We start from the raw sequence: 15,544 nt of genomic DNA, 5'->3' as shown, positions 1-15,544 counted from the left end.
GGAGTATCATCAAATATTTGTCTAACTAGCAAGGCACAAAGCTCCACCTGTTTTGTTTTCCATGAATATAACAAAGCTGGAGACCTTTGTTCCTCTAGGGTGCTTAAATTCAATTCAGATCAAAACTCAAAAGCTTTTTATCATCATGATCACATTTAAGACTAAATTTAAGACCAAATAAAATGAGATTTGAAATGGAATGGAGTAGTTAAATTTAGGGTATATTTTTCACATATGCTAAGTATGGCTCCTACTGACATTAAGCGTGCATTTTGTTACACACGTCCAGTTGGATTTTCAGTATCTCTGCAGATGGAGACTCCATGACTTCTCTGTTCCAGAGAATAAATACAGCTGGGACATGGACATTCACTCTGAAATTGTATTTGAAAGGATACAGGAATGGCTTTCCATGCTACTCACATCTCACATGAAGGACTAACACAACTGGAAAACAGTCTCTTGGAAGTTTGTATTAGGAGGGTTGTTAATGAAGAGGCTCTATTGTACTGTACTTCCTATCAAGGTTTGAGTGATTAATATAAATAAATTGCTATTTAAGGAGCTGAACTTGCACTGAGCTGTTTGAACTTGACTCATCTTTTTGCCTGAGCTTTAGAATTACCTAGATAATGGGAGATTAACCCAGGAAGAACCAGCAGGCTAGTTAAGCTGTTGCAATGATTACACAAAGTACAGATCTCTGCTGGGGCACAAGGTAAGATTTTCATACTGACGCATGCAGAACTTCTGCATTAACGCCTTTGCTGTGGGCACGTGAGCTGTTATTTAAGAACAGAATGTGACTGGTTACAGAGCTGCCTGTCAAAGACAGGCACTGCATTATCAGCAGCACTGAAGAAGGAAAAAGAAACTTACCGTTATCATTGCCTTGTTTAATTTCTTCAGCGGTTCTGTCAATTAAAACATACAGTGACCAAACAACACAGGTAATTGCAATTATATGGAATGTGACTGAACACACAATTTTTCTCCTCTCACTTGTTGTCATCTGTAATTTCTCCCACTGAAATAAAAAAAAAAAAGTAATTAAAAAATCTGACTTGTACAATTTTGCATAAAGCTGATGAGGCCATTGTGGCTCTTTCTATTAAAAACGCAAGCTGTAATAAAATTAACAAATCCTTTAGTTTTGGTAATATGCATTACAGGAGTGTGTGTATTGTCTCTGTAAAATTCACAATGATCTCATTTTCACAGATTCAGAGGAATGAAGAACATTGTTCTATTTCTGTCAGCTTGTGAACGATACCTTAGTAATTTCATTACAGTACAGCCATAACATGTTAATAGGTAAAAATATTAATATTGACTTTAAATTTGCATTTCTGGTGGTGAGAGAAGAAAAAGCCCAAACATTTGTTTGTAATATGTATTAATTATAGGAATGCAGTTATGTAACAGTCTTCCTACAAAATAAAAGCACAGGAAATGCAACTGCATAAATACTTCAAAAGATGATTACATGGAAATGATCATTTATGATAGCAGCCAAATAGCCTCAGTAATGCAAGGAGGTTCTTCCAGGCATGTGTTTGTGAATTATGGTGCTAAATCCTGGCTTACGTTAAGGCTATTTTAATATGAAATATGCTATTCTCTGCAATTGAACAATGCAGCCCTTGAGGATATTTTTTAAAATCTCACTTCTGACATGGGTTTTTTTCCCAGCACTTCTTCAAAACAAAACCCTTCTCTCCTAAAACATTTGCCCTTGAAAACAGATGAAAGAATAGATCACTTTAAAGAAAAATGCCTCAATTCTGATGGATAATCTTGCAGTCAGTACCGGCATCTGAGGCAGGAAAGCAGTACAAAAAGCATGAGATGTGAGTGCCACCTCCTTGTGGCCCTGTGAACACTGGACTGAGCTGCTCTCAGCTCAGTGCCACAGCACTGCTGCCACCTGCTACAGCTAGGACAGCAACGCCTGCCCCTGCAGAGCACTGCCATGCTGTCCATGTACTGCCAAGCTGTCAGTTTGTCTTGGTTTTCCTTGTTTAGGCTTTTGGATTGCTTTGGTTTTATTAGCTGTTTCCACTCTTTGGCCTTTTTAAAAATGTTGTTGCTGGGAAATGACAATTTTTTCTGAATTCCTTAAGGCTAGGGCTGGAGATGCCATCCAGGCTAGATGTTTAGCCTTTAACCTGAACCAACATAGCTATTCTACTCTGAACACTCTTTGCTGTCACATTACATCTTGAAGGAGAACAACTGCAGTAAAACCTGAGGAGGGTCAGTGCCCAGTCACCAATGGGAATAACTAGCAAAAATACTTCTTCCTGCTTGCAGAACATCCTAAACTAGGACAGCAGGCCAGACTAACTTCAGTCTTTAATGGCAGCTAAATCTTGAATGTTTCAGAGCTGTTGCCTCAAAACCCAATCTGCAGTGAGCAGGCACATCTGCAATTACACCAGCTTGCTCAGAGCCCTGTCCAACCTGACCATAATGCCCCAGGATGGGGCACCTACAGTTCCCTGGGCAACCTGTTCCACTGCTTCACCATCCTCACCATAAGAAGTTTATTCTAAATGTAGTCTAAATACACCTTTTTTTTAGTTAGTTAGTTTGTTTAAAATCATCATCCCTTGTACTACTGTAACAAGCCCTGCTAGAAAGTTTGCTCCATCATCCATTATCCATTACAGGCCTGATTAGGTACTGGAAGGCCACAATCAAGTCTCAGAGGCTTCTTTTCTCCAGGCTGAGCAATCCCAGCTGTCAGCTTTTCCTCATAGGAGAGGTGCTCTGGCCCTCTGATCACTTGTGTCCTCTTATGGATTCTCTCCAACATGATCTGTGTGGGCACCCCAGAGGTGGATGCAGCAGTCCTGGTGGGATATCTCAAGAATCACTTCTACACTTCATGGACACAAAGCATAAACAGCTGTTTAGAAAAATGTAAATATTTCTGAAGTGATATACAAAGAGTCAGAGCTATTGGCTTCTTTATTAGCTGAGACTTCATTTCAGTTTCTGATGTATCTATTTTTGAGTGAAAACTAAGCTTTCTGGATTTTTTATGGCAGCCTGGAATAATGGGAGATTTAAAAAAAAAAAAAGGTTTGTTTGATTTTCTTTTAAGTAATAAAACCCCACAACTCTATATTCATTATAGTTCATGTAGATAATATTCAGTGGTCAGACCAGACAGTATGTGGCATTATCAGAGTTTTATAACATTACAGTCATCAAGTTACACAGCCTTTGACCTGGAGACTTTCCTTCTTTTTGCAGTGAAAATTCAATTTAAGTATTTTAACACACTTTCTTTCCAAGGAAAGAAACCTTGTCTTTTTCCAGATGACAGAAAGGGTTTTACCTTAAACCTTCACTTACCTGTGGATGCTTTGTGAGAGATCAACATAGAACATAATGAAGAATGATTTGTTCTGGAACAGATTTTGTCTGCTATCTCAACTTTGATGCTATACCATCTGGTGTGTTGGAGAGAAGACTGCAGAATTTTCATTGTCATGTACGTGTGCAGTCTCTTTATAGTGATTTTACTCTGTTACATACTCAAAAGCCTTTGTGTAATCTGAATGCCCAGTCAAAGACAAATGCTGGTCCTGTCAGTCTAAATGTAAACATTTTGTAGGTGGAAAAAACCCAGACAAAATCAACCAGCCAACAGGCAGAATAGGTAAATAAAGGTTCAAGCTCACAGAATTCTGCTGAGATTTACAATAAAGGTATCTCAGGAGAGGAAGCCAGCAGAAATTGGCTGAAGCAGGGCTTTTTGCTACCGTCCATGGTCAAATCCAGCCAGAGGCAAGCCAAGTCCTACTGGACTCTGCTTCCTCCAGCTGTCCCCTTTTCCCTTCCCACAAGACAGCCTGCCTTGCCTGTCTATCTGCCTATTCCATCCACACCAGACAGAAAGTGGCTGCCAAGACACTGGGAGAGGTCACCAGGGCAGAGGTGATTATGGGACTGGAAGACTCTGCAGAATATCTCGTACTCCCAGTTTGGGATACAGGAAAGGAATGAAGTCCAAGGAGAGACTCTATCTGTCATGGACAGATATCTGGGATCATTTTACAGGTCCTAGTGTGCCCCAAAGCTGCTATTTTGTTTTGCCCTGCCCTTGCTGCAGTTACAATTCTGTCAACTATGATGATGATGGGCTGAATTTAGAAGGGAAAGCACAATTAAACTTTGTGCTGTACTTCTGGTGATCCCAGTGGTAGCTGACGTAAGTTCTCCATCCTACTCACATATTTTAGGTTGGTTGAACAGAGAGTACTTTGTGACTACTGTCATGTCACTTATCTCTACTAGATGAGTGATGTTAGTAGATGAGCCAGCAATTTATGTCATCCTGGAGCAGAAAAGTGCCACTCCCTATTTTAGGATTTTTTCAATAGGCTTATATAAAAAAATTAGCTTAGTTTTAGCACAGACTTGCCTGGTTATGTGAAATAAAAACTGCTTGAAAATCTGTAATAAAGGATGAGACAACAATATACAATGAGCAATGAAAGCATCAGCCCCTTTTACTTGTGCTTTATAGTCCAGGACTTGATACAGCCTAAGGTTGTGTGGGAAGTTTGGCAGGTGCTACCTTTCATGTTACACAGTGCATTAATGCCTCTTTAACCTCTGATAAATTCATCCCTGCTGTGTTTTGAAGCTTCTGCAGTTTTCATGGCTTTCCACATTCATAATAGCAAGATAAAAATAAATTTTGTCATGTTTTATTAGTTTGATCAGTGATCTCCAAGAAAATACAGCAATTGGCTTTGATGACACTGTGACATTCCATGGATAGAATACCGGATCCTACCAAGGACAGAAAAACAGCACAAATTTAAGTACACAGATTCAATTTTCCTTGGAAACTTAGCTGTTGATATTCTTAGCTGTTAAAGGTGCTCTAGAGACTGTAGTGAGAGAAATGGAAGACTACAGCCAGAGGAGACCTTTATAATGACCTGCAAATTATGACTAAATTCATAGAAAAACCTGTAGCTTTTTCCCAGCCCCCTACAAAACATCTCTTCACTGTTGTGTATCCAACTGTCACACCCACAGGTTCTGTAATCCTGGCAGCAATACAAACACAGACTGGAGATCATCAGTGCAGATGCTTTAGTGCCCTGGAAATGAAGCAACCAAATGAATATCATAATGCTTCAGAGAACAGGTGTGCTAGAACACTTTTTAACATCTAACCAGAACAAAAAGACCTTTTACATAAGTCACCAAACAAATCCAAAGTAACAGTATGTGTCCCCAGCAGAAAGCCTGGAATATCCCCAGCTCCTTTTTATTTTCTGAATAAGCGTTCTGAACACGTCGCTTGCACTGTGCTCTGAAAACCACTGGAGGGTGGTAGGAGACTGACTCACAGGCTCCTACCGAGAATGGAAAGAAGCTGGATTGTGAAGGTGATCAGGAACACTCGTCCCACCCCAACTACTACTTACAGCTGCTTCTCAGACACTGCGTGCACCTCAGTTGGAATTCCTATGCTTTACTGCCAGAGAAGTTTGGAATAATCCCCAAAGCAGCAGCTGTAAAACTGTGCCCTATTCTAGGTTTCTACCTCGTGTTTTGCTTTTGTTTCTGAAAGAAAATTTCACTCAGAAACTTTAAGAGAATGGTTACTGATTTCACATCCCATCTTGTAATCACAAAATGTAGTCACGAGTCTTCTGGGGAAATAAAAAAATAAAGAAAATAACAACAAACCCTAAAACATACAGGGAACTTTAAATGGTATGTAGCCAACCACTTCCCTTTCCTGTAACATAGTTTGAGAAAATCTCTCATATTTATTTTAAAGGACAAAAATCTGCCTCCCTACACGTCACTTCTAATAAAGGCTTGATTAATCACTATGTGACAAATAATTACGGATATTTTCTTTAGTATCTTCTGAAACCACAAAAGTGTGGGGATGCTGCTTCACACCCTACATTCCAGCACAGCCTCTGTGCTTAACAGAAGCAAATGTGCAATTTGATTTCCCTCACAGATTACACTCTGTGCAAAGTGGAACCCAAATCTGGGGCTGCTGGCACAGAACTGTCCCCACACCAGCAAGCTCTGCTGCTGGTGCTTCTTCACCCCCACCTTTGCACTGCAGATCTGCTGCCTGCCTGCTCCCCTCCACCCCTGTGTGCTGCCTCCTGCTCACAGCAATGTTCTGCCACACTGGGCACAGGCTCTTGTCTGCAGAGGTGTCCCCAGGCAGCTGCAGTTCTGCTGTGGGTTTGCAGATTCACACCTCCACAGGTCTCTCCCCCACAGGGACTCAGCACTGAGCATGCCAAACATTGCAGGGGAAGTTAATGGGCTGCTGTGCAATATGTGATGAATGCCTGGACTTTTTAACTCCTGGGCATTTTCAGGAACCCTGTTTTAAAAATTGCATGTAAGGAGGTCTGACAGGGGAATTTGATATTGGTGTGACATTGCAAATAATATTTTTTTTCATTACATTTTATCCCTATCCATCATTTAGCAGAAAAAATTACTATGTATATAATGTAAACAACACTCAGAGCTGGAAGGATTTCTGCCCTCACCTAGAGCTACAGTCATGATGCAATATTTTCTGAATTCTTTCTACAGTTTGAAGAAATACTTTCAGCCAACCTTCATCTTAAAGTAATTATGCCTGCAAAATAAAGGCTAAAATTACTTATTGGAGGCTGTTGTAGAAACTGCACTCTGCACACAGATTAAAAATCACACAGAAAAAGATCTTTTTTATCTGAAACTCAACCCAAAGAACTTTTGAAAAAGAACTGGTGCAGTGTATGCTGAAATGAGCTGAGCAGTGAAGCTGTATCAACAGTCTGAACATGTAGCTCAGAGTTATTTATATTAGGGAGGGTTTTCTGGTCACCTGTTGCAATACTAATTGGCTCAGGCTCCACAGTGAGCTGCTCACTGTTATCAACCTACCAGCTGGAGGAAAGCAGCTGCCATGGTAGTTTGCAGAATGGAATTGTGCAGTGGGTGGAAGAGGAAAAAAAATAATAGTAATAAAGGACAACAGGGCTTCACTTATGTTGGGAGAGTAAAATAGCCTCGCAGAAATTTGAAGTGTTCATAAGAGATGAGACTTCAAACCTTGTTATTTGAATAAAAGCATTCTGGGCCTCTCTGTGCCATCCAAACAACATGTGGTTACAGCCTGTGCCATGGGGACTGTGTCTTAAAGGACAAGCAGTGTGTCCCCACATCCTGCTCCAAACCTGAGAAGTGCCCCTCAGGCAGTCCAACAGAATGAGCCAGGTCTGATGGCTGACAAGAGAAGGATCATGGAAACACCCACAACTGTGTTCTCTTCCCCAAACACATCCAGAGACAAGGGAGAACTGAGCAGGTTCAGAGAAAATACAGAAAACATATTTGTCATTGCCTTTTTTCAAAAGATGTATCCCAGAGAAGAAACTCTTGTAAGGATCAAGAATAGAAGGCCAGAATTAGACCCCTGCTCAATTAATTGCTGAATAGGGAAATAAAATGAATTTTTAAAATTCCGTGTCACCTGGTGGATCATATGGCCCTATATATGCACAACCTTTCCTCAATCTAGTTACCTCATTAGATGTTCTAGTACAGATCATTGTCTGGCAAACCTGCCTGAGGTTTGTTCAAAATCTATTTCTGTCCCTAGGAGATATTAAACAAACCTGGCTAGAATTCAAAAGAATGTCTGTAGTGAATTTAAAAAACCTATTAACATTTTTGAACTGAACCAGAAATGGGTGCATTTCTAAAGACAAACACACTTTAATTCACTTTTGTGTGATATGAATACCTAGAGTAATAAAAGAAATACATAATGAAAAACCTCACTTTGATAAACACCTTAAGATTATCATCTGCAAAGAACTAATAATTCAGTTTTATAACAACCAAGATGGCACGTTATTTCTTTTTAAAGTGACAAAACAGCTGGACTTAAGTGATTTAATCAGTATGCACTTTTCACAAGGTTATGCAATTTTTAGCTGTGCATGACATCAACTAGCAAACCCTTAAAAAAGGTAAAGAAGGGTAGAAATTAAAAAATTCAAAAATTAAGTAATTCAAGAATATAATTTCTAAAATGAATTATTTTTGCAACATGAAGGTGGGATTGAATACTTGTCATTTACCAACAGAACTTCACTGCCTGCATCCTAATCATCCCAACACAGACTAAACAAAAAAACAAACCAAACCAAACAACAAACAAACAAACCAACCAACCAAAAAAAAAAAAAAAAAACAACCAAAAACCCCCCCCAAATCCCAAACCAAACCCAACTAAACAAAAACAAAACAAAAAAATCCAAAAAACCACCAAACCACCTCAAAAAAAACCAAACAAAAACCCAATGCTTTGGAACTACAGGATCTCATGTCCCTCTCATCCAATGCTCTGTCTCAAACAGAGGCCAACACCTGATGCTTTGCAGAGATGTGCAAGAAACCTGTGTCAAACAATTATAGCATAATCTCTCCATGCTAGGAGCCTCTTTCTAGCTCCCATCTGCTAGAAATTGCTTTACATCAATATATAGAATGCAGAAGTGCTCAACAAAGTGCTTACTTTCCAAGTATCTTCTTCGAATGCTGGAAAGACATTAAGCAATCTTTTGTTCAATAGAGTCTTCAGTGCTATCATGAACTCCTCTTTCACAATTTGTTTTTCTTTTCTTGCCTTGTAAGACCTCTAAGAAAAAGATCATTATCTCCAAGAGCAGTACACTCCAGCTACCTTATCTAAAAAATAATCCTGACAGAGAAACTGCAGAACATTAAAACACTGATCAGGAGTGAACTACCACCATGATGCAAAACCATGGGGAATATCTGGTACTAAGAACAAGAGCTACACATCTAGAACTCTAGAAAATATTTATTTCAGGTACCTGGGCCTGAAGCAAAAATCAAATAAGAAGCTACATGTTGGTAACCATAAAGAGACAGGGATAAAAGGGGTAGAATCTATGTCTGCATTAACTTTTATCACAGTTAGTCAAGAACAGAAACAGATGCTACTGTTGTCTTCTCTCCCTAAAGTATTTCTATGATCATTCTATCAAAAGGAACTGGTTTGTCACTTTTGTTCTCTTTGCAGTTGTCAACTCCTGTCTCTGTCTACTCTGTATTTCCAAAAGAGCATCATATCTAATTGAAGGCATGGCATTTGCTCCAATCACTAAGTAGCAAATACCTTTAAATCACAGTCCAGTTCTCAAACAACTTGAGACACATTCACACACAAAGAAAACCACAAAAAAATCAATCAGTACAACTGCCATACTACAAGAGCATAGACCATAATTCTGCTGCAAGACCAGTTATGCTGAGATTTCCCTTTCTGACCAGAGCAGGTAGGGCTGCTGCATTTTGTGGTATGTATTCTCTAAGCAATATAAAAGCAGCCATGACATAGGCTCAGTGGTGGATTTGTGATGGATTTCACTGGGGTCAATGCAACCACAAGTCCTTTTTCCACTATAGGAGCCACAACAAACCATCTCCCAACAGTCTTTGCCTGAGTCTCTCTTTAAATACCAAGTAGGGTGGGTTCCCTTTGCACATCAGTGTTTATAGTATAATGGACTTGGACAGAAGGCTCTAATAGATGTCTATCTATAGATAGATAGATGTTAGAAATTGGAAAAGGAGAGAAATTAGAAAAACTGATATAGCAACATGCTGGAGACCAACATCCTATCACATAGTTTTGTATGCCTCTCTACTTCCTCAGTCATGCCCAGCTGAAGGAAATTTCTATGAAGATCTTTAAGCACCTAAAACAAGTTGTAGAATATGATCACAGCTTTGTTAGTCTTTACTTCAATTTGCTTCTCTCCAGTATTCATCACAGTGCTTAACTTCTTCTATTTCAAATTGTCCAACCTGCTGAGAATCAGTTCAAATTGTTACAAAGATGTGGTTTGGTTTAAATGTCTTTGTTTGCCAAAACCTTGGTATTTTTAAATAGATTGTTGTTTAAACATACCTAGACATATTCTTTTCTTGCAGCTATATACACAGTATCTACACATATGTCTGAATTGCCACATAACAAAGATTAAAAAAAGGAGCTGATGCATTTAATTATCTATAAATATGGCTTTAGGAAGAACACTGACTTGTAGCTACAGCTGCCTTCTCTGTCTTTTAATTTTCCCACAAGCGAGATTCTTTTGATCCAATTAAATAAAAATAAGACAGAGGAAAGCTGAGGAAAGCTATAGTAATTAACTGCAGCTCAGTGCTCTAGTAAAGAGCTGAGGGAAGCTATTCATTCTGGGAAAAAAAAGAAGAAATTTTAATTTTTTTTCCCAAAAACTTTAATAAAATGCTACAGGAATAAAATTTTATTAACAAAACCCACCAAACCAGAGTAAAGTAAAAGTTATCCCATTTGATCATAATTTACATCTATTACTGGAATTTATGTTAAAAAAAAAAATAAATCACTGTTTTAAAGAAAAGTGATTTTTAGCATGCATTCCACCAACAAGCAAGCATCAACCTGTGAACAGATCATTCTCACATCAAAAGGTCTCAGGCAAAATAAATTTGAGGCAAATAACAATGTAAAATTGTATGTGTTAATTATGTGACAGCTAATTACCTACATTAATCAGATTCATGAATAGCAGCCCCCTCCCATGGGAGCTGGTAAAGTTCCTAACTTCAAAATTAAACTGTAAAAATAGCATTTTTTAAAAAACTTTACAAATAACGACTAGTTTAGGTCAATGCTTGGGTTGATTATGCTCTTTTAATTTCATATTACTAGCTACACATTTTGTGTCAGCATTCCATTTAAACTTTCTTTATTTGAAAAGCCAGAGATTCTCTTAATTATTTTCAATGCTCCAACTTCCCAGTCCTTCCTCTGTTATAATTATTGATGAGGTCAAGGTATAAAACAAAACACTGCAAGGGCTGAAATAAAAACATGAAAAGCACACCCCAAGCTCTTAAAAGATAAGAGAGAGGCTGATGAACTGCAGGATGGAGTAGGGCTCTCTAACTAAAATGGGAATTGAATCTTTTGATGCAAGTTGCATCTGTAAAACGACTCAGACTGTTTATTTCAGCCTCAGAAAGCACAGAAGGTTTGTACCTCCCAGAGCTCATGTTCATGGGTCTGTGTGATTAAACACTACCAATAGCCAGAGCTGAACAATCTCCCAAATTCCCCTTGCTTTTGTAAATGCTACTGAGCAGAAGTAGCCAATTTGGTTACTGGCATCTAATTAGAAAAGGACACAGTTATCATTTAATTTTCTGGTATAATATTTTTAATTTTCTTCTTAAAAGAATGAAAGTTCAAAGCAATGACTGCACAAACATCTTGCTCTGCCTTCAGGAAGGATGCTGCACGTGGAGGTGTTCCAGCAAAGTGTCACAGTAAGTTGGCTTTTAGCAAGTCTAAGGGTATGTTATGATGGTTTCAAGGCACAAGAATCTTTTGTCAGAAGTCCATAGGAACTGGAACATCTGTGAGACTTAGGCTGTGTTCTGAATGGAAGAGAAAAACATATGAAGGCTGGCACAAATTCTACCACCACAAGAAAGCTAAATTCTAATATTGTTCTTGTGGCAGAAAATGCCAGACAGCATTATTCTGTGAACTACAGCATGCTGTCTACATACAGATAAATTAGCAGTAATGCTCAATTATCCTCAAAAATTAAAAATACAACTGTCTGAACAAAGGAGTCCCTTGCATCCCTGAAATATCACAATAGGATATAAATGCTATAGAATCATTTTTACTTCACAAGCTTTAATATACACATTGTCCCTTGAGCCCAAAGTTATTTGTTATAATGACATGATAGCCAACGAGAAAGTAATAGCTTTGTGCCTTTGTGCATACTGGTGAAGTGCCTGACCCCACATATTGCAGGCAATTATTTGAGGCTACTGATGTTTTGAGACAGTTTACTGGAAGAAAGATAACACTGGAGCAGGTTGCCTTGACAACACTATGTAGCTGCACCAGAAATCAAACAAAAATGCAGGAACTCCTTCTATGTTGAGGACTGCAAAATATTCATCACGTTGGGTCAAAAGGGAACTAATCCCACAGCAAGTCCTATGCAATATTTGATATCACTCCTTATCATGAGCATTATTAGAAAGCTGATGACAATGCCAGGTGGTTCATACCTCACAGCACAGGGCAGTAAGCACTGTAAGCAAGCAGCATGGTAATCACTGCCCAAAAGTTTGGGATTTTCTCCTGTAAGACTCTTCTGGTCACGTCTGGATCTGAGAATTTACTCTGGCAGAAGTAGTTTCTAATGGAAAGCACTTTTGATTTCATAATGGTATATCACAGAAATTTCTCTGTAGGTTCTATGACTTTTGGCAGTGATCACCATGCTCTTAAAAAAGAGATGTAAATACTACCATTCAAGCTACCATTGAATCAAAAATGAAAAACAGCCTTAACATATTTTGCCATCACTGAATGTTTCAGGCATGCTAAGGGATTTTTTTTAATGGCAGCATATAAGCAAATACAGAATACAAGAGGGGTAAACGCTGAGAAGATATATGTACACATTCAAAATAAATAAGTTTATTTCATGATCAGTATTTTCTTTGCTTCTGTTTAATTTAATAGAAACATATCACTCTGTACTAAGAGAACATTCCCAGTCCTCTATTTTTTTAAAGGCATGAATTCAGATATCCTTTCTATTAGAAGGAAAATTGCATAATGCTTCTGAAAAAAAAATGAAATTAAATTACTTGCTCTTCCTTAATGACCATAAGTAACCACGTGGTAACAATGTGCAGTATTGCTTATGCTTCACATAAATAAGACTTTTTTTGTAAATCATTTCAAAAATAGAATTGGGAGAGAAAATAGGTATCTCTGACACCACACCATAATCTGTTGGGATGATGCATCAAAGTAAGACATCAGATACCAGATATCTTAAATAGATAGCAAAATTTAAATATGAAAAGCATTTTGAAGTATAGCAAGACACTGTTGAGAATCTCAGTTTAAAGACATTTTTGTGTTTAAAGCTCCTTTTAATTTGACACTTTAATCCATTTCATACTCACTGTATTTTCATTCAATTCCCATTTCTACTAGTCTTCAAGCACCAAATTCAAGAGATATGAAACACAGGTGTTATACCTAAGATTGTATCTTTTTTAAAAAAAAGAAATGTTTTTCTCAGGTTTAAGCTATTACCTGAGAGAGCTCAATAAGGAACTCACACAAGCTTCTTACCACTTTCTAATTCCTTCTGTGATAAAGCCACCTTTTAAATTCTGCAACATGGATTGCAGATGCTGAGAGGCAAAGCTACAAATGCAACTGTATTATTTATAATGAAAGACAGATGTAATAGAGACCATGAGAAATAAACCAGAAACACTAAGCAATGCTTAATATTTAATTTCTATATTTATCTTGAGCTGAGTAATTAGACCTGTCCAAATATATGAAACACTTGCAATGTCTGTTGATCAATGCTTAAAAGGATTACCTCAATGCAAAGCCTCACTAAAATGATTAAACTGAATTTTATTTGATGTCTGGTGCTTTCAGGGATTCTCTAATTAAATAACTGTTGCACGTTGGCACAAACCTATTGATTTAATAGTGATTATCTTAATTTATGTTAATTTAGTATGTTCTACATTGTCACTTATGGGTGCTAAGAGATATGGCATGATATTCTAAAATGATTGTGCTATAAAACCTTGGACTTTGATAAAAAATCTGTCATGAAACATTAAGGGTGCATGAAAGACTGATGCATATATAAAGATGGCAATTCATTATTGAATTAAATAGTTTGTTTTCTATTTAAATCATGTGATTCTGCAAAATGCAAAACTATAGTCTTTAATTTTTCCCCTTCAGGAGACCAGCAGTAGGAATTTTACAAAGACATTATGATAAAATTCACCATAATGAAACAATGCACGGTCAGAACCAAACTTAGAATCTTGTATATTGAGAGATGAAAGAGATTAAAAATCAAAAATCAGGACTGGTTAAGAGATGTGACCCTTGCACTTGTAGAATGTTACTTTAAAGCCAGATCTAGTGGAAATTGCATCATCTGGAGCTGGACAGAAACTTTTACATTAGGGGAAATAATTGCCTTTGTTTTTTTGATAAATTAGTTTCTTATGGAAATGAACAGGCACTCCTTTCTGGGAAAAAAAGATGTGTCTTCTGTTTAGGAAACATAGAAAAGAAATCTGTTTTCATAATTCCTCAAAGCTTATTAGCAAAATTAGTAATCTTTTTTGGGTCAATTTTGCTGTTCCAGTCAGCATCCAACAAAATTGACAAGAATTGCATTGTTTTCAGATACATAATGTCCCTGCCATCATGCCAAGAGAATTTCAAAATTTCGGAAATTGTGATCCGCTGCTGACAGGCCAGACTTAGTGCTGGGGACTGAAGGCTCTTCAGGTCTAGTACAGAACCAAACTTTAGCAAAACCCAAAGCTTTCAAGGCCTGGAAATCCCAGACAGTAGTGTTTTTCACATCCTGCATCAAGGAGACTGGATTGCAGAGAGCTTCAGTGTCAGGAGCTGCCTGTCCCACAGTACTTTTGCCCCTGATAACCACCCTTTGTGTCAGTCTTTTGAAAACACAGACTGCAAAGGAATACCCCAAAACTGAGGTTCTGGGCTTCATAAAAGCTGCCAAGAAATTTGACAGTGTTTCATTGGGACTTTCCACTTTTGCAAAATATATGCATTGTGACAAAAAAAAAAAAAAAATCCTGAACAAAACAGCTTCAGTGATTTTTATAAAGGATGTTCGGGTGGAAATTTACCAGTCAGCTCTACTCATATGGCAGGTCTCATGATCACTCTTTCCTCCTTTACCTTGGCTTTGCTGCAGCTGTCAAAATACTTGGTTTGCAAAACAGCTTCTCATACATTTTAGTGTTTCATAAACTTGCAAATGATAGTGATGATAGTGCTCACACTTAGTAAGGATCACATGTTTAATTAAATGCAACACATGAAAGGTGTCAGTTGAATGCTATAATGCCAAAGGACAACTAATTTTAACTTTGAAAATTCTTTGGAAGCTCTGGTTTCTGAAATGGGTGTGACTTAAAAGATTTACAGTTAGATGCTGGGTCCATTCTACACAAACAAGTATTTGCTAGCATTGCATTTGAAGGGAGGAATGTTGCCAGCACAGACTGCCAGGCAGATAAACTACTTTTGAGTAGTGCTTTGAGCAGAAACAAACATACCCTGCCTGAAAGAAGAGGTAAATCTTTTCTATGTCAGAAATCTAAACCATACCTGAGAACCAATGATAAGCTGAATAAGATGGGAATCATTCAATTAAGACATTACAGACTTGTAGGAATTGTATTACCACTCTAAAAGGGGGAGGAGATTGGCACTGACCACGCACAGAGTTAAAAGTACCTCTGATATCAAGTTATGCACATTTTACTTCCTTTTCTCCTTGGTTGCTATAAATTTTGTTTCCCTTTTATAAAAGATGCTATTTTATCTAACAAAATTAGG

The 15,544-nt window shown here is 37.8% G+C and overlaps 1 protein-coding gene across 5 annotated transcripts in view; it reads right to left on the bottom strand.

The window, feature by feature from the left end:
* MARCHF1 (membrane associated ring-CH-type finger 1) overlaps positions 1-15,544 on the bottom strand; it is a 229,990-nt gene that overhangs the window by 5,509 nt on the left and 208,937 nt on the right. For all 5 annotated transcript variants that reach the window (XM_079306659.1, XM_079306663.1, XM_079306662.1 and 2 more), the window contains one exon: positions 880-1,027. In XM_079306659.1, coding sequence (XP_079162785.1) covers positions 880-1,027 — 148 coding nt within the window. The remainder of the gene's footprint in view (positions 1-879; positions 1,028-15,544) is intronic.

This window comes from Erithacus rubecula (assembly GCF_903797595.1).
Source record: "Erithacus rubecula genome assembly, chromosome: 5".
In the NCBI taxonomy this organism is placed as follows: domain Eukaryota; kingdom Metazoa; phylum Chordata; class Aves; order Passeriformes; family Muscicapidae; genus Erithacus; species Erithacus rubecula.
The sequence above is the reverse complement of the archived record's forward strand: the minus strand, read 5'-3'. Positions and strand labels throughout refer to the sequence as shown.